This window comes from Macaca nemestrina, chromosome 2 (assembly GCF_043159975.1).
Source record: "Macaca nemestrina isolate mMacNem1 chromosome 2, mMacNem.hap1, whole genome shotgun sequence".
Classification (NCBI taxonomy): domain Eukaryota; kingdom Metazoa; phylum Chordata; class Mammalia; order Primates; family Cercopithecidae; genus Macaca; species Macaca nemestrina.
Genome location: NC_092126.1, coordinates 183,782,843 through 183,807,441, shown reverse-complemented (window position 1 = coordinate 183,807,441; position 24,599 = coordinate 183,782,843). Strand labels below are relative to the sequence as shown.

Genomic DNA, 24,599 nt, shown 5'->3' with positions numbered 1-24,599 from the left:
GACATAAAAGCCTTTTAAATATTTGAAAAGTTTGTCTTGAATCTTCAGTTATTCCTATATTATATCATTTTAGTCTTTTCACACCCTGTGTCCAAATGGTTGGTGCTTCGAATGAACAAATTATTTCATCATGATTATTTTAGCATTATCAGAGTTATCCTCCCCTTTTATAGGCTATGTGAATGTGTGTGGGTGGGGGGTTGTGTAAACAGATTTTCTTACCATTTTAGACAACCATATCACACTGTTGAGTCAAAGAGCTTACTGATCATCAGTCTTCTAATGAACAACCACACACCCAAATATTGTCGTCATGTACTGCTTGTATGATAATCTAGGATAATCACTTCTATACTGATTTTGTTTGTGTGACTGCATTGTTATAATAATAACAAAAACAATAATAGGTGACACATTTAATGTTTAATAGATGTCAGACACTACACGCTTTACAAATAATAACAACTTAGATCCACATAATAACCCTATGGGATAGATAGATAACTGAGGAACAGAGAAGTTAGGTAATTTGTCTAAGATCACAGAGCTAGGGAATGATGGCACCAGAGTTTGAACTGCATACTGACTCCAGCAACTTATGGGGAAAATCACACTCAGTGTTTTGTGGTAAGATTTGGATTTAGGGGGTAAACAGTACTAACAGAGAGTTACAGAACTTTGTTCTTCTCTCATCTGCCATTTGATTCATTGGACTTGAACTATGGACTAGGAGAGTGAGAATGAATTTTGGAGATTATCTAGTTAGCAACCCTTATACTTCATGGAACTAAGACCCAGGCTGTGCAGTAGCCTGTTCAGGGATATGCAGATGGGAAGAGCTCAAGCCAGAATGGAGTGCTTTTTTACTGAAGAATTCTAAAATGTTTCTGCTTCATATAATATCCTCTCTGTCTTTTTCCCCTTCTTTCTCCTTGTCTTCTCTCCATTTTTATTTATGGTGCTGTTAGTGTTAAAGTAAGTTTCATAGCTCAAATATGGGACCTCTATAAAGAAGTTCCCGGAGTGATAAGGGAAGGGAAAGGAATCACTATCATTTATTAAGAGCCTACTGTATGTCAATCACTCTGCCTACCTGCTGTCTCTGATGTCTCAAACTTCCTTCCCACTTTATGGGATTCTGTAGGAGGACCAGCACAATACCCTGCACAAAGTGAGCATTCTGCAACCGTAAAGAATGAGGAAATGAATGAAAGGAAGTGCTTTGAATTCAGCAGAAGAAAGAGGTAACAATCATGTGCGAACTACTCCCACCTATTGCCGATTGACTGTTAGCTTTCAGTTCATTTTTGTACAATTTAACCATTGAGGCAAATGTGTATACTGGATACCATGGAATGCTGTTTACAGTTAGAGATTTTGGTTCTTTTACTTTTGAAGCAGCTGAATACTGATAAGGCTTGGGTCCAGAAACTATTTTTTTCCTTCATTTAATCAGGTTTCTTTACTTCCTTGACCACAAATATTATTTGCTAAGGAAATTTCTTCTTTGGAGTGGTATTTAACCATGCAAGTAGGGAAAATTGTGCTATGATACTGCTCTCACAGCCTGTAGGAATAAAAACTGCAGGAGCAGAGTTTCCTTTCAGCAGTCAACTGTAGGCTCAGTCACTTCTCGACAAAACATAAGTTAAAATAGTGCTGATTTCTTTTTAAACAATCAATTCTAATGGAAACTGTTCCAGCTGAGTTTGGAAACACACAGAAGCAGCCTTCAGTTACCATTAAGGCTATTGCCCTAGTAATACCAAAGAGACTCTTTCAGCCCACTTATTTATATTGGATGCTTGTAGGGCTATTTCATGGAGACCTGATGTTGACTCTCAGCAACTTCCACTTTGACTCAGATTTATCTCCAAATGCTGATGCATTCTAAGATTTATAGAAGCACAAGCTTATCTTATTATTGCTAATTTGTCCCATTATTAGACTATGCCCCTTAGAGTTGTAATTACTTCATGACTAGCCCAGTTATATTTTATTGTGCACTTTTTTGGCAAATAAAATTTCTTTGTTAAACTCAAGGATTTAAAATTTAGCACAAGTTCATAAACTTATTCTGATACTTCTTCACTTCCTTTTTAAAAATACATTAGTAGACTCAAAATATAAAAGTGGCTTAGGGCTCACTTGACCTCTGAAAGGTGCTGACTAACTTTTAGTTAAAAACAATATTTGTCTGTCTATATCTCTGTCATCTATTTGTGGCTATTATGTGTTGAAACTTTGTGGAACAAATATCTTTCTCCCTTCTTCCTCCCTCCTCTCTGCCCAAAACAGACACACATACACACACACACACGTACACACAGAGACTTGAAGGCTTTTGTGTACATTTACCAACTACAACAAGAAGAAATGAAGAACAATACAACTCAACTCGGTAGGTCTAGAATGGGGAATCTACTTCCCAAAGGCTGTATGCAATATCTTTTCACTGAGTCATGGTAGCCTCCAACAACTAGTAGCACTCTTTGTGCATGAGTTTGTTTCTGATTAAAAATCCACCTTTATTGATAATGTTTGTTCACTGTAAAGGAATTGAGTGGATAAAAGAGGTATTACATTTTCCTTTCTAAATCAAGGAAGGTGGACTATTCAAACAGAACGCTCTGTATGTGTGCACACATGCACATGGACGTGAGTGAGAGATGATTTATATATATATAAGAGTTAGTCCTACTGTATTATTTTAAGAGGTATTCAGCAACTATTTGTTGAATACCTTCTGTGTGTCTATCACTATGCTGAGTTCCTGGTGAGAGGGGAATGAGTGTAAAGCAGGAGTGTCTAATCTTTTGCCTTCCCTGGGCCACACTGGAAGAAGAATTCTCTTGTACCACACATAAAATACACAAACACTAATGATACCTGATGAGAAAAAAAAAAAATCGGAAAAAAAACTCACGTTTTAAGAAAGTTTATGAATTTGTGTGGGGCTACATTCAAAGCTATCTTGGGCCACCTGCAATGCATGGACTACAACTTGGACAGGTTTGGTGTATAGCATATTCCTGCCCCGATTTTGCAGAGGTGGATAGAACAAACAAATGAACAAAGACCAAAAAAAAAAAAAAAACAAAAAGTTAACATTAAATTAAGATATTGAGTTGGGTGAAGTAAGAATATTTTTAAAGTATCAGGCGGCCAGTGTGGTGGCTCGTGCCTTTAATCCTAGCACTTTGGGAGGCTGAGGTGGGCAGATCACTTGAGGTCAGGAGTTCGAGACCAGCTTGGCCAACATGGTGAAAACTGTCTCTACTAGAAACCAGTGTCTACTAAAAATACAAAAATTAGCCAGGCATGGTGGTGGGCACCTGTAATCCCAGCTACACAGGAGGCTGAGGCAGGAGAATCGCTTGAACCTGGGATGCAAAGGTTGCAGTGAGCCAAGATCATGCAACTGCACTCCAGCCTGGGCAGCAGAGGGAGATTCCATCTCAAAAAAAAAAAAAAAAAGTATCGGCCAGGCATGGTGGTTCATGCCTGTAATCCCAGCACTTTGGGAGGCCGAGGTGGGCGAATCGCCTGAGATTGGGAGTTTGAGACCAGCCTGACCAACATGGAGAAACCCCATCTCTACTAAAAATACAAAATTAGCCGGGAATGGTGGCATGCCTGTAATCCCAGCTACTCAAGAGGCTAACAGGAGAATCACTTGAATCCAGGAGGTGGAGGTTGCAGTTAGCCGAGATCAAGCCATTGCACTCCAGCCTGGGTAACAACAGCAAAACTCCGTATCAAAAAAAAAGTATCAGGCCTCAAAATATCTGGTAGATCTTCATCAGAAGTTAAAGTTCATTTGGACCTTGAAGGGTGAGTAGGGCATTCCAGGAAGGAGAATGGCAGAACAAGCGAACCATGGATTGGCTCTCATGGAGCAGAACTGGGCCTCTACAGGCAGTTGTGCATGTGGTGGATATCACAGCCATGGTTGAGAGATCACATAAGATGGGTCCAGGCTACGAATAGATCTTAAAATTCAAGTAGTGGGGTCTGGGCTTTAACTTCATGTTATAGACAGTCGGGTGCCATCAGCAGCTTTTAAGCAGTTGAATAACATATTGAAAGCAGTTTTCAATGAATCATGGCATTGTTAGAAAATTCTTTTTCAATTGCTTATATAAGTGCAATATATTCATATGAAATGGAAATGGGAATACCCAGATATATATATATACTATAGATATGGATATACACGTAGATGTTGAGACGGCCTCATTCTGTCACCCAGGCTAGAGTGCAGTGGCACAATCACGGGTCACTGCAACCTTGACCTCTTGGGCTCAATTCATACTCCCTACTCCCATCTCAGCCTCTCAAGTAGCTGGGACTACTGGTGTGCACCACCACATCTGGCTAATTATTTTTTTCCCCCGTAAAGATGGGATTTTGCCATCTTGCCCAGGCTCATCTTGAACACCTGGGAAGATTCAAGCAATCCACCCACCTCGGCCTCCCAAAGTACTGGGATTACAGGCATGAGCCACCATGCCTGGCCTCCTATTGTGTATTAATGCTTGTCTTAGGTACCATCTTCAGACAAGCGGTGATGTGGAGCAGCATCTATTGAAAAATTTTAAACGTCTGCTCTGAGAATAAAAATAAAATGGGTCTATGACATTGTAATTCAATAGGAGACTTTATTTTAGACTTATTAAATATTAGAATAGCTGCCAGAGGGCCAGGCACTATGTTGTGCACCTGTTGCTACTTGGGAGGCTGAGGTGGGAGGATCACTTGAACTTGGAAGTTTGAAGCTACAGGGAGCCATGATCATGCCACTGCACTTCAGCCTGGGCAACGGAGTGAGACCCTTTACTTGATAAATAATTATGATTTACCAAAGGTTCTTCCCAGAGAAAAGTTGGTGGCTGGGTAAAGATCTCCCAGACTACAAGAAACAAAACAAAACAAAAGCACCTCCGAATATTAATGAATTGGTTCGTTGGTTGGTTTTGTAGAGGTGCCTGTTTGATCCATCACTGAAAATAGAGAGAGGCTCTTTATGTTTTAGGTATACCCTCTTAACTCCTTCCTGTGAACAATTTTATATACTGGCTGTGGAAGGTAAAGCAGAGAAAAGAATCTTCTTAGACTGCTTTTTGTGGAGATATAAACACTTTATCTTTGTTTTTCTCTCTTCCAGTGAAAGAAATTCTGTAACCATCTTTGTTGATTCATTTTGATGTTTCATAAATTTCATTGCAAAAAAATAACTCTGCTAAGAACTTTAGATTGTCTCTTTTCTCTCCATGATCTTATTGGGCTTTCATCTCTTTACTTAGTTACTTAGAATTGTGCTTCTTAATTTTTTTTTTTTTTTTTTGAGACGGAGTCTCGCTCTGTCGCCCAGGCTGGAGTGCAGTGGCACGGTCTCTGCTCACTGCAAGCTTCGCCCCCCGGGTTCACGCCATTCTCCTGCCTCAGCCTCCCGTGTAGCTGGGACTACAGGTGCCTACCACCACGCCCGGCTGATTTTTGTTTTGTATTTTTAGTAGAGACGGGGTTTCACCGTGTTAGCCAGGATGGTCTTGATTTCCTGACCTCGTGATCCGCCGGTCTCGGCCTCCCAAAGTGCTGGGATTACAGGCGTGAGCCACAATGCCCGGCCAATTTTTAAACACATATTTTTAGGTAGAGAAAGAACATCTTTTTTGTCATTGATTATGTTCTATTCAGAGAATATGATCAGTATGTTATCTATCCTTTGACATTAACGTTTGTTTCATGGCCCCACTACATGGTGACTTTTTGCTCAGGTTCTCTATCTGCTTGAAGAGAATTTATGTTTTGTGAAACTTAACAGTTTTGTTTATATAAATAAAGCTTGTTAATTGTGTGGTTAAGATCTTCTGTAACTTTACTGGTTTTTGTCTGCTTGGTTTATTAATAACTAACAAGGATGTGCTATAATCTTCCACTGTGATGGTGGATTAGTTTGTCCTTGTGTTTCTGGCAATTGTTGCTTTACATATTTTTAGATGCACACAAATTCAAACTGTTCCTAGGAAATGGAATCTCTTCACATTATATAATAACCCTTTATAGATGTTTTTAACTTTAAAGTTCACTTTGTTTGATATTAACATAGCTACACAGGCCGGGCGCGGTGGCTCAAGCCTGTAATCCCAGCACTTTGGGAGGCCGAGACGGGCCGATCACAAGGTCAGGAGATCGAGACCAGCCTGGCTAATACGGTGAAACCCCGTCTCTACTAAAAAATACAAAAAACTAGCCGGGCGAGGTGGCGGGCGCCTGTAGTCCCAGCTACTCGGGAGGCTGAGGCAGGAGAATGGTGTAGACCCGGGAGGCGGAGCTTGCAGTGAGCTGAGATGCGGCCACTGCACTCCAGCCTGGGCGACAGAGCGACACTCCGTCTCAAAAAAAAACAAAAAACAAAAAACATAGCTACACAATCTTTCTTTTAATTAGTAGTTACTAATGTCTTTTCTGACCTTTTACTTTCAGCTTTACCATACCCTTATGTTCTGGTGAGTCTCATAAATAACGTATAGCAGGAATTATAATTGTTAAAATTGCTTTAATCTAGTTTTACGATTTTTGTCTTTTAACAGGATCATTTTGTCTATATTGTAATTATTTGCCATCTTATTTGATAATTCCCGTACCACCTTTTTGTTGCTTTTATCTCACTTCTTGACTTCTTTTGAATTTTGTTTTTATCCATTTTCTCTCTCTCTACCTTGTAATACACACTGTATTCCTGTTCTATTAGGGATTAATAACCCTATGAATTCCATCTCGCAAGTTAAATTCTCAAAGTCGAAAGCTACTCAGTGTCTTAATCCTCCTCCAAAAAAAATCTAAGGACTCAAAACACTTTTAATTCTGAGCATACCCTCCCAGTTTTCATATTATTGTTATTATATATTTTAGTTCTATCTTTAATTCCATAGGACATTATAATCTATTATTGTTCTATTAGTCAATTATTGGTTTAGATATACCAATATATTTAACACTTTCCTTGCCTCTTATTTCTTCTTTTATTCCAAACTTCTCTCTGGGACCACTTTCCTTCAATCTAAATGCATCCTTTTGACGTTCTGTTAGTGGAAGTCTGCTCTTTGCACACTCTATTTGAATCTGTCTTTATTTCACCATCATTCTTGAGGATTTTTACTGGATATAGAATGCTTGGTTGAGACTTGTTTTCTGTCAGTACATTGAAGATATTATTCCACCAACTTCTGGTTTCCCATTTTACTGTTAAAAAATCATCTATCTAATTGTCATTCCTTTTTTCTCTGGCTGTTTTTATGATCTTCCCTTTGTCTTTGATATTATACTATTTCATTTGTATATACTTAAGTGCAGATTTCTTTTATTTTGTCCTTCCCAGGTTTCATTGAGATTCCTGAGTCTGTAGATTAGTGTCTTTCTTCAGTTCTAGAAAATTCTTAATTTATATTAATATTTCAAATATGGCTTCTGAACAGTTTTTTCTCTCCTTAATCTCTTATAACCTAGATTAGACACAAGTTAGACTTTCTCTGTCTTCACATCCCTTAACTAGTCTTCAGTTATTCCATCTGTTTGGCTTTCCAGACTATATTCTGTATAATTTCTTTGAATTTTTCTTCCAGTTTACTAATTGTCATTCCTTGATCTGCAGTTGTTACCTATTTCATTTCCCAAAGTTTCTCTGTTTTTCTAGTTTAACCATTTTCTATAGTCTTTTACTTTTTAAACTAGAAATATCAATCCCCTGTTTGTTTGTTTGTTTTTAACATATTAAATATGTCTTACATGCTGTGTGATTATTTAAATATCTGAGGTCTTTGCAGCTCTGATTCTGCCATTTTATGTCACTCACTGGCTTTCAGTAATTGTATATTATTTTCTCTATGGTTTCAGATTTTTTATATGAACTCACGTATCTTAGAATTTTATATGTAGGAATTCTTTGAACCCAGAGTTTAAGGTAGTTTCCTCTAGAGAGGATTTCCATTTGTGCCAGATGCCAAGGGGTATTTTCAGCCTAAAATCTTTTTAAACTAAATTTTTTGACCTGGGATCTTTGGGATTTTTTTCTTTTGTTTTGTTTTTGTTTTTTGCAGACCACCCAGTTAGTATGAATCTGCAAATTCTCATGTGGGCTAGCTTGCTGGTATATCTTCTCAGTGGAGTTTATTTCCCTCTAACTCCCAATGCCATAGTTCATGGAAAGCAGTTTTCCTTGCAGTCCTGTAGAGGTTGATTTTGTTTCTAAATTACCCTTTCATCTGGGTAATGTGGGTACTTCCATCTGGGCATTCTGACAGGTTAGCTCTTTGAAGTCTCAGCTTTATGTGGGGCTGGGAGGACCCTGGGCTTTGTACTCTGTCTACATGCCCTATGATGTCATGAAAACTAAAATTTAAGTTTATAGAGTTTAACAAAACATTCTCAAAGCAAAAACCAGCTTTGGTGCTTTGCTTACCTTTCCAGGTTTTCACTTTTATTCAGTCTTTGGCCTTAAATATTCCTAATATTACTTGCCATCTTATGGATGTATTTTTTAAAATATTGTATATATTTTATTTTGCTTTTTAATATGTGTTGGGTTTTTTGTTTGTTTGTTTTGTTTTGTTTTGTTGGTGATACAATAGCTTAGGGTAGCTAATCCATTTCACCATCAGCAATGGACATTAGAACAATAATAATCTCATACTGAAAATCAGCCTGAAAACTGTCTAAAAGGAAATATATCAAATTAAGAAATGGAGTTTTAGCTTAACCCGGTAAAGATTTACATCACAGCATTTCCATTCATTGCTCAGCTTACTAATAAGCCACCAGTGATTTTTCAGTTGCCTAATTATATAAACATTGTGTCTAATATAAGGTCCAATTATTAACAAAACTACACTTTTTAGGTTCTAGTCTTTCTTAGGTCTACATATTAATAGAAGAATCAGTCTGCTATCTAGAATAGCTATGATTCACTAATACTTATTAGCTAAATTTATATTAAATATAATAATTTTTCTGATTTTTCACAGTTGTTACTTCTCAGTTCAGGCAGACACATTAGTCAGAGCCTGATGTAAAGAGCAATGGTCTAAGAGCTTCTGCTATGCTTTTACCAAACCTCTGTGAAAAATAGAATATCACTGGAGTCTCATTCCAGGTACTTCAAAGGGAAACTGTTCTCATGTGAATGATGCCACTTTGAGAACTGCATCTTGAATTAAGAAGTTTTTCATAGTGCACTAGGCAAGTCTCCAGTTTTGTATAGAGAACCATGTAATGTGAGGGCTTCACATCTTTGAAGAATTCCCACCATTGGCCTTCACTGAGAACTGTCATGAAAATGGTGCCCTGGCTTCTCCAAGTGGTCTGGAAGGTGAGTAACCAAAAAATTATACTTTGGCTAGGAAGTGTCCAACTATAATCATCCAAAAACCTGAACTCCCATTGGCTCAAACAATAGTGAAATATATCACCACACAGTAAAAAATCCAGCCTTGCGGCAGGTTCTAGACATACCATGTTGCCTCTGACTCCCTGGTTCTTGTGGCTTTGATCTCTTCCCTTTGATGGCTTCATTGTCACACTGATAGCAAGACGACCTTGGTAGTTCCAGGCATCTCATCCAAACCTGCAACACCCAGAGGTGGAGAAGGTACCATCTCTTCTGGTGTCTCTTTAGGAGCCAGGAAGCCTTTCCCATAAGCTCTCCCCCAATTCCCTACTCCATCTCATCCACCCTCAAAGACTTGTCCTTATGCCTTATTGTCTGGAACTGCCAAAGGGAAAGAGAGTAACATAACTAGCTTATATATCAATCAGATTTTATCCCTGATCTAACCATGGGTCTAGTTCATGTCAATCATGTGGGCTCAACTGATTATTCTGTTATCTTTTACATAAATTCTAATTATACTATTGGCCTGTATTTTTCTTCACAAAGAAGATGAGGCCCCTGTTGGTGCTGATCCCCCAAAACAGAGCTGAATTAGAAATGATCAGGACAGTGACTGGAGGAGGAGTGGCAATGTCTTGCTAAGATGAAAGCAAGATGCTCTGTGTGTCTGTTCTCTCAGGTGTTACTGGGAGGAAATCTGGGGATTTTTAGAAGACATCTTTCTGCTTTCAGGTATCTATTTCCAGTAACAAAATTGGCATCTAGACATTTTTTAATAGGCATTTAGTAACAGTGAAAAATATTATTGTTCATTTTATAGAATTTGAAGTCTTCTCAATCTAAGACTAGATTTTGGTTTTTTAAGGTATGAGGTTTTATGGATCTTTTTGCTGTCATGTAGATATCTAAGAATTATGTCATTTGACAAATGCAGATAGCTAATTCCTTTAAAGTTATCAAAGTTAGCTATTTTAAAGTAACCTTCAATTGCTTTAATCTCCAATCATTTATGCTCTACAGATAATTTATTTTTCTGTGATGAACAGAAATAGAGTTTCATGCTGATTGAGAATGATTTTTGTTTGCCAGCATCCCTTTATCAAATATATAGATACTTAAAAATATCTTTAGGTTATACTTCTCTCCATCCCAACCCAAGACATTTTGAAGGTAAAAAATCTGGCTACCCCTTTGCCAAATCCATAAATATTTCTGTGAGTTGCTCTACAGTTTTCTTCTTTTTGAAGCTGGGTGTCAAGATATTCAGTATTCATTTGTTAAGGACCTGCTATGTTAAGTGAGATACATTTTGGAGGAGGAAAGCCAGTTAACATGGAACCAGCATATAATAAGCTTCAGTAAATTTTCTTTCCTCTTTGCTATGATACTCAAAGCTTTTTTGTGATGTTGCAGAAAGGAAGACAAATCTCCTGCTTTAGGACAATTACAGCTAGGAGTTGGTTGGAGAGGTATTAATAGAAAAGGAAATAGGATGGTTAAAAACTAAGTAGATTCCACAAGATACATAAATAAAGTACTCTTTCATTGCTGAGGGAGAAGATCTGTATCTGAAAAGGTGTAAGAGAAGGTGGCACTTAGCAGTTCAGGTGAAGGTCTGCCCCATTTGTTCATCTGTTGTGGATGCCTAACAGGAGCTAGTCAGGTGCCGGGTCTGGCCAGAGGTGGATTCACTGGCCCCGTTAGTTTTGTGTGCTGGTGTGCTATTTTCTTGTTTCCACTTTTAGTTATCACCTTTTTGTTTTGAGTTTGTTTTTTGATACTTTTAAAGTCTGTGTTGCTTATGATGATTTCTTTTGCTCAACATAGGATAATGCTGAATTTACTCTGAATATAGATCTTAGGGCAATCTGCTTTCTTATAGCAAGGAGGAAAGTGATTACTTTAATTTTTTAAATGTAGGAAGTTTACCATCTTGCAGAAAGACTATTTCAAAGGTTCATTTGTAAGATATTTCCTCATAAAAATGATATTATTAATCAGGGAGTTGATTCCCAGACTAGCACAAGGAGGCTTACTCAACCCATAATAAAGCTGAAAACCTACATTTAGGTAACTGATAATATGGTGATTTTATAGCACTATAATAGCACCATTCATAAGGTTTATATGTACTCTTATTATTACAGTATGGAGTAGAGAACAATATTCTTGCAAATGTATAGACTTCAAGCCCTATTTGGGTCAGCTAGCTTTTTGTGGACTAGCTGGGAGCCTATGTGTTACATGAAACATGATATTTAATTAGCAAATGTGTTCCAGGTTCCCACTTTGGATTCTAGGTGAATACCTCCCTGTCACATTCGTGGCAGCCTCAGGCCAACTAACCTGAAGAAAATTCAGTAGCTCTGGAAATACTCTTGCCCTCCAGGTGCCATCCTTCGAGCAGGATGTAGGCTGGCTTTTTAAATAGAGAGAATGTTCACTAGTCAGGTGTTCATAACTCAGAGAATGCTTATATATATATTATGTGGCCAGGATGGTTAAACTTAACTGTATTTTATTCTTAGCTGTCTCAGGTTCAAGCATGATTGCATGTTGTTTTAGGCAACTTGCAGTCACTCATGTTCACTGCTGGAAAAGTGGAAAATATCTCCCTTTAAAGAATGAATCATAATCCAACTAGCTCTGTAGTTGGTCTCATATATGTAGCGAGCTTTCAGTCAGCAGGACTTTTTTTTTTTTTTTTTTTTTTTTTTTACTATGTATCCCACAACCTATGAATGGTAATGTTTGTGGGTTATTCAAGGTACTATATTTCCTTCTGCTCATGGACAAGAGCTTATTTTTTGGCTGATCTCCTTTTGCAGAAGAGGCCAAGTTCCTGGTGGTGTTTGCTGGATTTAGTTTAGGAACTTAGTTCATAATAGCATAACTATGAACCATGGTAATTTTTTTTAACCTATAGATTGGTTTTCATAAACCAAAAGGGGATGATCAATGCAGATCAAAATAAACATTCATTTCTTATTGTTGTACATGTAACACCACACTTCCACATGTTGTCTTCCTTAATCTCCTTCATCTTTGATGAAAAACCTCTTCCTTTTAAGTACTCTCCATCATGTTTTCTCTTGACTCGGGACAATACCCTAGCAGCCTGCACCCATAGAACAGGTGCCTCCTTAAAAGACTGTGGGTTAAATGTTGGCTAAACTCTAGCAGTGATTGCTAGAAAATAAAACAATGTTAATGTTTGGTGAGGATTGGACAAAGCAACCCATCACCTATGTTTGGTCAAGCTGTAAGCTGTAAAGATAGTCTTCTGTAGAGGAGACATGTGGCTCACTGGAGGAGGGAACCATTCGCTTCTGCAGGGAATTGCCACAGTTCCATATTATAAAGCATGAGTCATGGAGGTCTTTGTGATTACACATCCTTAACATATGCGGAATAAACTTTTAGAAAAAAAAAAAGGAAGTTAAGGGAAAACAGAAGTGTGAATAACTGCTAATGGTGCTCTCACTGGCTCCATTCCGTCTGCTATTTCATGATACATAAAGGGAGTAGGTCAGAGATTCCTTTCCTGGCAAGTAAGTGGCAACATATGTTTGAAACAGTGAATGGAAACTATAGGAGGAAAATGACAGGCATATGCAAAAGGAAGGCAAGGGAAAATTTGTTGCCCTAATGTTAGCCACATAATTGGTATGCTTTTCTATAGAGGGGCTGTTTCATTTTAAACCGTCTGCATGCCCCATTAGTACAGCATTTCTGTGTGTGAAATGTGTATATTTTCTAGGCTTTGGGGATTTTGGTTTTTTTCATGAATGGTAGTCACCTTAAGCTACTGAGGCTTCATACAGAATCCTTGAGAGAAAGGTTCCCAAAAGAGAACCTAGTTAGGAAGTGAGACCCTTTATTAAAGTAGTAAGAACAAAAAGAGAGGAAGTAGTTAACACCAACTATTTTGATGGGCCAAGAACAAAGGAACAGGCACCAAATTACTATCTTCTGGAGTGCTCTTCATTTAAATTATAATTCTACAATGATAGTGTTAATGATTCATTTGTTGCCATAGCAACTGAACCTTTGTTCTGTAGAGTTTTGAGATTCTACAAGGTTCCAAAGGACTAGGGTTTAACGGTTTTTGTTCCACAATATATTCATAAGCAATGTTACCTAATAATCAGTTGAAAGCACAGTGATTTTCTTTGAAAAAATAATTTTCATAACAAATCACTGTATACAACAGGTGCTGAAGTCCATTTCCACTTACCTGTCACATACATGGCTAATAAATAAAAATTGTGTTTTAAGTCGCAAAATTTAATTATGGCCAATTGGAGAAAAGTGCTAGAGAGAAACATGGTTTCTCAGAACAAATTTTTTTTCTTTATTTGCTTAGAAATGAGTGTGATTAAGAATATTATCAACTTTTGGCCGGGCATGGTGGCTCATGCCTATGATCTCAGCACTTTGGGAGGCAGAGGCGGGTGGATCACTTGAGGCCAGAAGTTCGAGACCAGCCTGACCAACATAGTGAAACCCAATCTCTACTAAAAATACAAAAATTAAACGGTGTTGCGGTGCACACCAGCTACTTGGGAGGCTGAGGCAGGAGAATCGCTGAAACCCAGGAGGCCTCCTTGGGAGGAGGTTGCAGTGAGCCAAGATTGCGTCATTGCACTCCAGCCTGGGGGACAAGAGTGAGACTTCGTCTCAAAAAAAGAAAAAAAAAAGTTGGCTGACTTGTTCTATACCTTTGACAGTAAATAGAGTTCAAAACAAAGCAAAGAAAAACAACTGAAAGTTTCCATTATATATCTCAACTAATTTGTGTTAATTTGCCTGACACCAAATTTTGAATTTTCTTTACTAGTTACATTTTAGATCTTGAGTAGTCTATATTCTCTAAGGCTTAATATTATTGCCAAGACAATGGGATGCCTTATGATGGAGTGCTGGGGTATTGTGGTGTATTTGAGGAGAAATCCAGAATACTGAAAGTAGAAAACCAAAATTGTGTTTTTGAGATTTGGGAAGCAATGAGGTTCTGAGCTGGTTAGTTTATTATATTTTTTGTCATACCACTATCTCATATTTTACCTTGACCAGATGGGGATGTCCAGGATGGGTGATGGTGGTCATAGAGGGTTCTGTAAGAGAACTCCACTACAGAGAACCCCCTATAATGTGTCAAAGCTTTCTGCTTAAATACAGGTGGGAAAACAAATGACCATGAATATGTCCATTGTTCTTGGTTAAATGAAGTTTTCCTTGTTTCTAATCACCATGAATAATTGAGAACCAACTCTATTAAGAAAAGATATCCTACCTCCATTTCTGATTCCTCATACTAATGTTACATTTAATTTTCTCACATTGGTTTTTTTTCTCCAGTTAGTCATCAAAATGTATTTATTTCTCAATAGGCTTATCTAAGTTATTAGACTCTCAAGGAAACTTTCAAAAGCGGGTAGGCTTGATTTAAATGTAGCTTATTTGAGGGTTTAGGTATGATACTATATTTTTGTTGCATATTTTGACATTTTTGGAAGTTTATTAGGAAAAAGGTATATCTTTATATTGTAGGTGGCATTATTTTTAGAGCTGTATTGTAGGTATATGGAATGAAAGATTGCAAACAAATTATACTATATGGAATTGCACAATGACCAGGGCCTGTGTTTGCCTTGATTCTTTATGCCCAACTTCATCCTATCCAATCTCTTCCATTATAAATAGAAACCCAGAAAGATCAGCTAAATAAAAATTACATTTCATGGTGACAGATTTCCATCTGGAATTATGACATGCACCCACTCACACATTAAAAATGTATGTGCAAGTCAGGCACGTTGACTCACGCCTATAATCCCAGCACTTTGGGAGGCCAAGGCGGGTGGATCACCTGAGGTCAGGAGTTCAAGACCAGCCTGGCCAACGTGGTGAAACCCTGTCTCTACAAAAATACAAAAATTAGCTGGGCACGATGGCGGGTGCCTGTAATCCCAGCCACTCAGGACGCTGAGGCAGGAGAATCACTTGAACCCAGGAGGCGGAGGTTACAGTGAGCCAAGATCATGCCATTGCACTCCAACCTCAGCAACAGAGCTAGACTCCGTCAAAAAAAAAAAAAGTGCATTTTTCACATCATCCTAGTAGTTTTGTTTTTGCTTTGTTTTAATAAGGTTTGAACTGTTATATATGAATATCACAGGAAGGTAAAATTCAGTGAGATATATTGTATGAACACTGAGTCTGAAGCTCTAATGGAAGTTTAATTTTATTTCAAGTTGCTCTCTTATTAGATACTTATTAATACCAATCAAATTTCTATTGCTAGTTTCATCACCTGAGAAGGCCGGAACACACATACTTTAAAAACATGTGGTTATTCCTTCTTGCTAGGACCTCAAAAACAGCTACAGTGAATGTGCTTTGGTTATATTAGATGGAGATTTTATGTGTGCATTTATTTAGAGACTTACACTGGGAACTCATTTCTTTTTATCTGAAAATATCTTTTAAAAGAATGTAGTTTCTGATGTTTGTTGATCTTTATTTTGCATCGTATAAAGAGCCTGCTCAGTTTTATTTTGAACAGGACATTTGGTTATAATTTTCAAAAGCAGATTTTTGGTTTCCAATACCAAGTTATTACACTTTATGGGTGTTTTGGTCATTTCTTATAATGATGCATTCCTTTAGCCTTCATGAGCATTACTAATGCACTAGAGTTAAAAGTAGAAATCACATATTTTAAGGTCATATTGGACATCTTCTACCTAAATCTTTTTACAAAGTTTTCCATGAATTATATTAATTACACAATTAAACAAGTTATTGTATATAAAGGATTTAGTTTTTTTGTGAGATCTAAATGGTAGCTGTTGTGATTGCTGTTGTTGCTTTTTTCTAGCAGTTTCCTAACCCCTGTTGCATTCTTCAACAAACTATTTCTAGGACAAAGTACTAGGAATCTCACATAAAGTACACTGTTCCTGAAATTGTTATGATAGATGCTTTACTCCCACCTCCTTGATTATGTTTCCATTATGGTCCACCTTCAGGGCATCTTTTCTTAACACACGTTAATTCCCAGGGTGATGAACCAGTCTCCCTGAGTTTGAATTGCATAACTTCTCTGTGCCACTGTTTTCTCATCTGTAAAATGGGGATGGTGAGAGTACCTTCCTCATAGGGTTGTTGTATATAAATGAGTTGTAACCTTTAAGAGCTTAGAGTAGGGCTTACACATAGTAAGTATTCAACTACTTAGCTGTTATTAGTACATTCCTAAGGTGCTAAATGTGGTGTTCTGGTTGTACTGGATATTTGAAACCATATAATTCTGAGGTCAGAAGCAACTTGTCAGGATTTTAGGATGAAATATATATAAATGTATGTGAAAGCTTTTTGAAAAGTTAGTATGTAACATATCTAGAACAGTATTTCACACATAGTAGGTATTCAGTAAATATGTATTAGATGAATTAATTTAAAAATTAAAAATATTATACATGTATAATGGTGATATCATTAGTAAAATTTATGACTACAGGATGGAAGTCAAAACCACTCAACCTCCTTGAGTTTAAGACAGAATATTCAACTCATCTACGCTGATGAGATACAAAAAACAAAGATGGTGATAATGAGGATATTAATAACAACTAACACATACCTGGTGCTTCCTGTATGTTAAACACTATTTTTAACCCTTTATATTGATAGAAATTAACTCATTTAATCTTTACATCAACCCTATAAGGGTTATCCCCATTGAATAGATGAAGAAACTGAGTCTCTAAGAGGTCATAAGTAACCAGATTTCAGACGAGATAGAGTGCATTCAGGGTGGTGTGGCCATAGACAAGATTTCAAACCCAAGAAGTTTAGCCCCAGATGCCATACCTTTAGCCCTATGTTATAACTAAGGTGTAATTTCATAGAAGTTATTTGTTCCAACCATTTCTTAACACACTTAATATTCATCAGAACTTCCATAAAGTACCAAATGGGCTGATCATTGTGTAATCTTCCCTCTTTCTTCTCTTCCATGCAAGTCTAAAATGCTGATACTCAAACTGAGCTGCACATTGGAACTACCTGGTGTGAGCTTTCAGCACAGTTGATGCTTCGACCTCAGAGATTCTGACCTAATTGATGTGCCCCAGGTATCAAGTTTTTTAAAAGCTTCTCTGGTGATTCTTATATGTAGCAAAGTGTTAGAAGCACTGATCTAAAGGAAAATGAAATTGGCCTAGGCCCTAGAGTGTGCCTGAGGGGAAGGGGCATGATGGTGGTAGGATCTGGACCCTGGAGAATCCAGGAGTTGAAACTCAAGTCAGTTTCCTTTGCTTCTTATTGATAATTATGAAGGCAGGCAGGGAATACTGGGTGGAAATACTGGATAACATTTGGTGTAGAATTTACCAAAGGATTAAAATGTATACAACATTCTTTTAACTTGTTATTTAATACAAATCAAGTAAGCTTTAGTATTGCTTTAAGGACTGGGTCTTAGATGATCATTACAAATCTTAAGGAAAGTGTTGTTTAGAAAAACAAAATGGCTACACGTTGAAATAGGATAGTGCCTTCCTTTAGAGATGCCAACTTAATTGCTCCAATGAGAAGAGTAGTCTCCCTTTACTAAACTGTTTAGGAAAATTGATATTTATTTCTAATGTTTATGGTTTATTGTCTCAGAAGATTAATGCCAAATGCTCAAAAATGTAGTGACGAGCGATGACTCATTTTAGCTCATGTCAAAACAATGCGCTTTTGTAATTTTCCTGTCCCTGGAGAAGCTATTAAACACTAAACAAAATGCCTCAGAATGAAACTGATTGAGTGTTTCAAATTATGTACTTTTGCTTGGCTATTAGCCAGATGTTCGTCGGGAAAGCTCACTGTACATCAAAGCCTATGATTTGTGCTGACAATAATATTACACAGTTTACACTGCTTAACTATCAGTGATGTGTATTCTAAAGCTAAATAGTCAAACACAGTTCAGTCTCTTTGCATAATCAAGTTGTGTAACTCTGCTCTCAGCCAAGTGATTTTTCCTTTGTTAACTCTGGACGGGATGTACCTAATGGGTAAGGTATTTTTGTCTGCATTATCTTGTTGATAAATAGCACAGATTCCAGCTAGCTTAGGAAGAGAGTCACACACACACATACACACACATTTTTAAGATTTATACATTTGGTTTTTTTTGTGAGTGGTACCACCTGTCTTGTCCCTAGTAGAGCTCAGCATAATGTTTTATGTGTAGTAGGTACACAAAATATGTGTTGCTGATAATGATGCCAATAAACAAAACAAAACACAAAGTGTTTTTTTCATTAATTTCCTATAATCTGTCTGCCAGTAATATATGAGGTGTTATAAGAATCAGTGTTAAGTCAACTATGTTTTATTTTTTAGGGACAAAATATTTAAATGATTGGCTTGCTTTCACTGACCTCCTAAGTAATAGAAATATTTATGATGTTATATTAGACATTTGTAGAAGACAATAAAATTAGTGTAACTGACTCTTAGTATTCAAGACATTCTTAGTACCATGTGACATTTTTTTGAGTTGGAATTTGGGGCATAGTCTCTTGACAACCAAAAGTATGAGGTTACTTATAACAGTTTCTGTTACACCCAGCACCTGAGAAAGAGTCAGTGCTGAGTAGATACCTGTTGAAATGAACTGAATTGAACAGATATTCAACTCATTCTCATTTGCTTATATTTTACAAGAAACAGTTTCTCAGATGCATTTCCATGGAGGATGTGGAAAAAGGTAGTGAAAATGAAATACCTTCTGATTCTATGGCATGGTAATAGGAAGTTATCTTGATATATAAGGGTATCTAGCTGTTAGCCCATTCTAAGAAAATGGTGTGAAGGGTAGTAATTCAAACTATTTCTGAAAACTACAGTTTTGGTCCAGGGAAGAAACTTTGGATTATAGTTCATTGTTACCAGTAGACACTGGACAACCAAAAAGATTAACAAGTCAACAAAATGCTTGTCAGGAAGAGATTCACACTAAATCAATAGTGTGATCTTATTTTTTATTAAAAATGGGGCATATCCATGTTATGCTTTCTACTATTCTAGTTCCCTGTCATGGAAAAGGTTTAACAGAATTTGGAGGCTACACAGACAGAATGGTAATGGGGTAACTTCAATGTGAAGATAGTCTGAAATTTAGATGATAAATTGATAGATTAAAGAGAAAAAAAATCTATGAAAGTGATTTATTTAAAGCAACTAAAATCTATAAAATCATAAGCAGTATGGCAGGACAAATACTCTATTCACCTAAACCTAAAACTATTAGATTCAGAGGTTTGATGATAAAGGATGTAAACACATGGTCAAACTGCTGGGTTTGATTCCTTTCCTGCCCATTTATAGTTCTGTGTCCCTAGGTACCTTATTTATCATCTCAGGCCTCAGTTTCTTCATCTGCAAAATGCTGCTTATAATAGTAACTCTCTCATAGGGTTGTTATAAGGATTAAAGTTTAAGAAAGAAGCACTTAAAACAGTAGCTGGCACATCGTAAGTCTGTGTATATTCATACATATATGTACATATATAGACATATGCATGTTTTAAAGAATTTTCCATATTGGTTAGGTGGACCAAAAAAAAGTAGATTTAGAAGAATTTTGATTGATTTATGGGTGATTCCAAAAATTGGCTATTAGGAGTAATTCATCTTTTAGGCTTGCATCTTCACAGTACCCTACACAACATCCTTGTAGCCACCATGAGAAACTGAGACCCTGGGCTGGTTGGATCAGACGTGGCCCCCAAAAAAGTATGTTTCTCTTTTTACTGAGATGCTTCATATAGAAAACTACACAATGCTTTTTTCTTATTTTTGAGGCGGAAATAATAATAGAGCTATCATCCCCTGCTGCTTCATGTAATGGTACTAAATTGTCCTAAATAAAAAACTCTTCATTTGGTAATAGAAAAATATGGCTTCAAGTAATAGAAACAAGCCCAAGCTAACTGAGTTAAGCAAGATCTCTGGCCAGGAAGAGTAACTGTTGAGATATGCATGTTGTTTTTCTAAGCAAATGCTCCTACTTCAGAATCTGGTTGGACCTTAATCTGCTTACCTGGTTTAAGCTGCCCAATTTTCAGACACGTAGTTTACATTTCTGGCAATAGTGAGTGTGATGAATGTTTTGGTTATTATTGCTCTTAATAATAAGTATATGGCTTTCATTACAATAAACAAAGGTCTATAAGGGCCATAGACCAGACTGTTTCACCATTAGAATGTGCTTATTTTATTTTCATCATTTGCTAGTATTTTTGTTCCTAATTTTGGAAGAGATCTTTCAGTAGGGAGAGAAAACATTGCTTTCCAATCAAGTATTTGTAACCATTTTAAGTAGTAGAATCTGCCTGGTAAAAAATTATTTGGTTTCTATGAAGGCAGTGTTTTTAGCACTGGCATTTTTGAACTATCAAATTAAAATAGAGCTTTTTAAATATATATTTACCATGCTCCTTTAGCATAGGATATTCTGTTAAAATGAGGTCAAAGAGCTTCCAAACATGAATTTTCATTATTTTGACATCTTTTTATTTCAAACATAGCCTTGAGGTTTCTGTACTTTTCTCGTTTGTTTGTTTGTTTTTACTTTTCTTTATGGATGCTTGTTGCCTTCCAGTCAACCTTAGATTCATGCTAATTGTACCCCCTCATCACTGTAGCAACTACCTCCTCCTTGCCTCCCACACCCACTTCTCTTCTGTGAGACTTTGTTCTATCCATCCTCTTTTGCTCTAGAATCTTCATTCTCAGTTGGCTTTTCCCCCTAATCTCACTGTTTCTGCAAGTGACCAGCCTCTCTCTTTTCTTCCAGTCCTTGGCAAACCTCTTGGAGAAGTATTATTACACTCTTTACGTCTACGTCCTTACCACCCTCTTTGGGTCCTTGAAGTCTGGTTTCAGTGTCTACCATTCTGAAGAAATTGTTCTTTCAGAGGTCATTGGTGACATCCTCAGACCCAAAAGCCTTCACTCTGACTTCATCCTCTGCCACTGCTTCATGCCAGTTAACGTACTTGACTGCCTGGTGACTCCCTGAAATTCTGTTTTTGGCTTCTAAGACACTGGTCTTTCCAAGTTCTCTTTCTGTTTGATAGACTGCTTCTTGTCTACCTTGCTAGATAGCTTATCCCCCTTTGAATGTAGACATTTGCCAGGACAGGCCAACTCCTTGCTTTCCACACTATTTCTCCACTGGGACTTTCATCTACTACTGTTTCAACTTCCCTTCTTTGCTGAAACTCCCAAATTTTTACCTTTAGCCAATGCTGGCCTGAGTTCCATCTAGTCCCATGTATGCGCTTACTCCTAGATATCTCACCAGATCCTCAAGCACAGGATTCCAAAGCCAAACTCTCTTGTCCTCTACCAGTCTTCTGATTGCTCTTATTAGGACTAATCTTCTTGTCATCAGGGCCCACAACAATTGCTGGTCTAGTCATTGTATGTCTTGCATCTTTAGAACATGTAACATACTCCACTTTACATCTTATAGCATAATCATTATTTCTTCATTTTTCTCATTTATTGAGGTGTAATTTATTTTTACTAAATGTGCACAAATATTAAGCATACAGATTGATACATTTTACATATGTATATATCTATATAATCTCTATCCAGATCAAGTTATAGATTTCCAACTCTGCCACTGGCCTGCTTTGTGCCACATTCCAGTTGATATCCACTTTCTTACTGAGAGGTTACCACCATTTGATGTCTATTACTGTAGATTAATTCTGTCTGTTTTGGACTGCATGCATGTGGACTCTCATATTAATGGAAATGCAACTTCATATAAATAGAATTTACATTGCCATCAGAAATGTATGCAAACTCTAGTTGCTTCACTTCTTTAACATTTGGTAATGTCTTTTCATTTTAGCCTTTCTGGCCAGGCACAGTGGCTCACGCCTATAATCCCAGCACCTTTGGGAGGCCGAGGCGGGCGAATCACTTGAACTTAGAAGTTCAAGGCCCGCCTAGACAACATGGAAAAACCCTGTCTCTACAAAAAATACAAACATTAGCTGGGCGTGGTGGTGCATGCCTGTGGTCCCAACTACCTGGGGGGCTGAGGTGGGAGAATCACTTGAGCCCAGGAGGCAGAGATGGCAGTGAGTGAAGATCATACCATAGTACTCCATCCAGAGTGGGTGACAAGGCCAAGACCTTGTCTCTAAATAAATAAATAAATATTAGCCTTTCTGGTAGGGCTGTAGTACTCCCTCATTGTAAATTTAATTTGTATTTCCCTGATGATTTATAATGTTGAAACTCCCTTTCACATGCTCATTTGCATATTCTCTTTAAGGCCCCTTGAAGTCTGTTTCTTTTATATTGGGTTGTCAGTCTTATTTTTTATTTAATTATTGCTTTGTAGGAGTTCTTCATGTATTCTGTATGTATTGCTTGGTTATACGTAAGCAAATATCTTCTCCCAACCCGTAACTTGCCTTTTCATCCCATTGTGTATTTTGATTAACATAACTTATTTACTTCAATAAAGTCTTAATTTTTTAACCTTTTATGGTTGGTGACTTTTGTGTTCTTTTCAAGAAATTTTTACCTTCTTCAAGGTCATGAAGATAAAACTGAAACACAGAAAGGTTAAGTGGTTTGCACTAAGATTGTGGCAGACTGAGTTGTCCTCAAAACTTTAATTGTCCCCATCTTCCTGGGTATATGGATGCCCAACCAGACATTTCTAGCTTTTCCAGTACTGAGAAGTGGCTATGTGAGTTTGGATTGCATCAGTGAAATATAAATAGAAGACATGGTCATCCCTAACTTGAAAGCAAGACACTTTTCATGTATTTTGCCATTTTCCCCACCCACCCCCTAACTCCCTACCATGCACTATAACAGAGATATGGTAGAGTTTCAGTATTGATCATGTGGATGAAGACAACGCTGAATGGTCTCATGGAGCGGAAAGATTTTTAACTTTATTTAGATAATATTTAAGGTTATTTAAATAATGTTTAGATAATTTAAAACTTGTTTGAATAATTAGAGTATATTTAAGCCTAAATAAACACATTTTGGGGACTCTTACTGTTATTTAGACTTAACAAATATACAGTTGGTTAGCGTATAGTGGAAGCAGCCCTTCAACTCAGATCTTCAGCTTCTTGTACTCTTAATACTTTGTCATATTATCATAATGCTGATGGAATGGTGTGGAATAGTTAAGTACCTATTACCTATTTATTTATCTATCTATTTATTTATTTATTTATTTATTTATTTTGAGACAGAGTCTTGCTCTGTCACCCAGGCTGGAGGGCAGTGGCACAGTCTCAGCTCACTGCAAGCTCCGCCCCCTGGGTTTTTTTTTTTTTTTTTTTTTTTTTTTTTTGAGACGGAGTCTCGCTCTGTCGCCCAGGCTGGAGTGCAGTGGCTGGATCTCAGCTCACTGCAAGCTCCGCCTCCTGGGTTCATGCCATTCTCCTGCCTCAGCCTCCAGAGTAGCTGGGACTACAGGCGCCCGCCACCTCGCCCGGCTAGTTTTTTGTATTTTTTTTAGTAGAGACGGGGTTTCACCGTGTTAGCCAGGATGGTCTCGATCTCCTGACCTCGTGATCCGCCCGTCTCGGCCTCCCAAAGTGCTGGGATTACAGGCTTGAGCCACCGCGCCCGGCCGCCCCCTGGGTTTATGTCATTCTCCTGCCTCAGCCTCCCCAGTAGCTGGGACTACAGGCGCCTACCACACCCGACTAATTTTTTGTATTTTTAGTAGAGACGGGGTTTCACTGTGTTAGCCAGGATGGTCTCGATCTCCTGACCTCATGATCTGTCTGCCTCGGCCTCCCAAAGTGCTAGAATTACAGGAGTGAGCCACCGCGCCTGGCATACCCCTTTAATTTGACATCTGCAGCTCTTTGTTTGCTGAACCTAACATTGCACCCATAGCTTCCACTGTTTTTTCACATTATGTGTACTTAAGCCAAACCATGCTCCTTGCTTTTTCCTGAATTTGATTGCTCTTTTTGCAATAATCTCCTTCCCTTATGCTATTAAGTCCACCTATAATGATTTTTGTTTTCCCTTCTCTTTTTCTCCTTGTCTGAACTATGTCTATCTTTTAATATGCAACTCTAATGCTACCTTGACCCATTAGGGGATCAAGCCATTCCTCATCCCCTAATCAGCGATCACT

The 24,599-nt window shown here is 37.6% G+C and overlaps 2 protein-coding genes across 8 annotated transcripts in view; one reads left to right on the top strand and one right to left on the bottom strand.

The window, feature by feature from the left end:
* The window catches only part of LOC105477475 (cms1 ribosomal small subunit homolog), a 369,751-nt gene that overhangs the window by 66,751 nt on the left and 278,401 nt on the right, over nucleotides 1-24,599 (top strand). For 2 of the 5 annotated variants that reach the window (XM_071092523.1, XM_071092522.1), the window contains exon 2: nucleotides 17,422-17,532. The exons of 2 other annotated variants lie outside the window; for them this stretch is intronic. Coding sequence is in view for 1 of the 3 variants with exons in the window: in XM_011733983.2 (XP_011732285.2) it covers nucleotides 1,208-1,244 (37 nt within the window). In the remaining 2 variants the exon portion in view is untranslated. Of the gene's footprint in view, nucleotides 1-1,084; nucleotides 1,245-17,421; nucleotides 17,533-24,599 lie in introns of those variants that run through there. One more of the 5 variants, XM_011733983.2, reaches the window with a different exon arrangement.
* The window catches only part of LOC105477476 (filamin A interacting protein 1 like), a 297,624-nt gene that overhangs the window by 57,883 nt on the left and 215,142 nt on the right, over nucleotides 1-24,599 (bottom strand). The window lies entirely within an intron of this gene.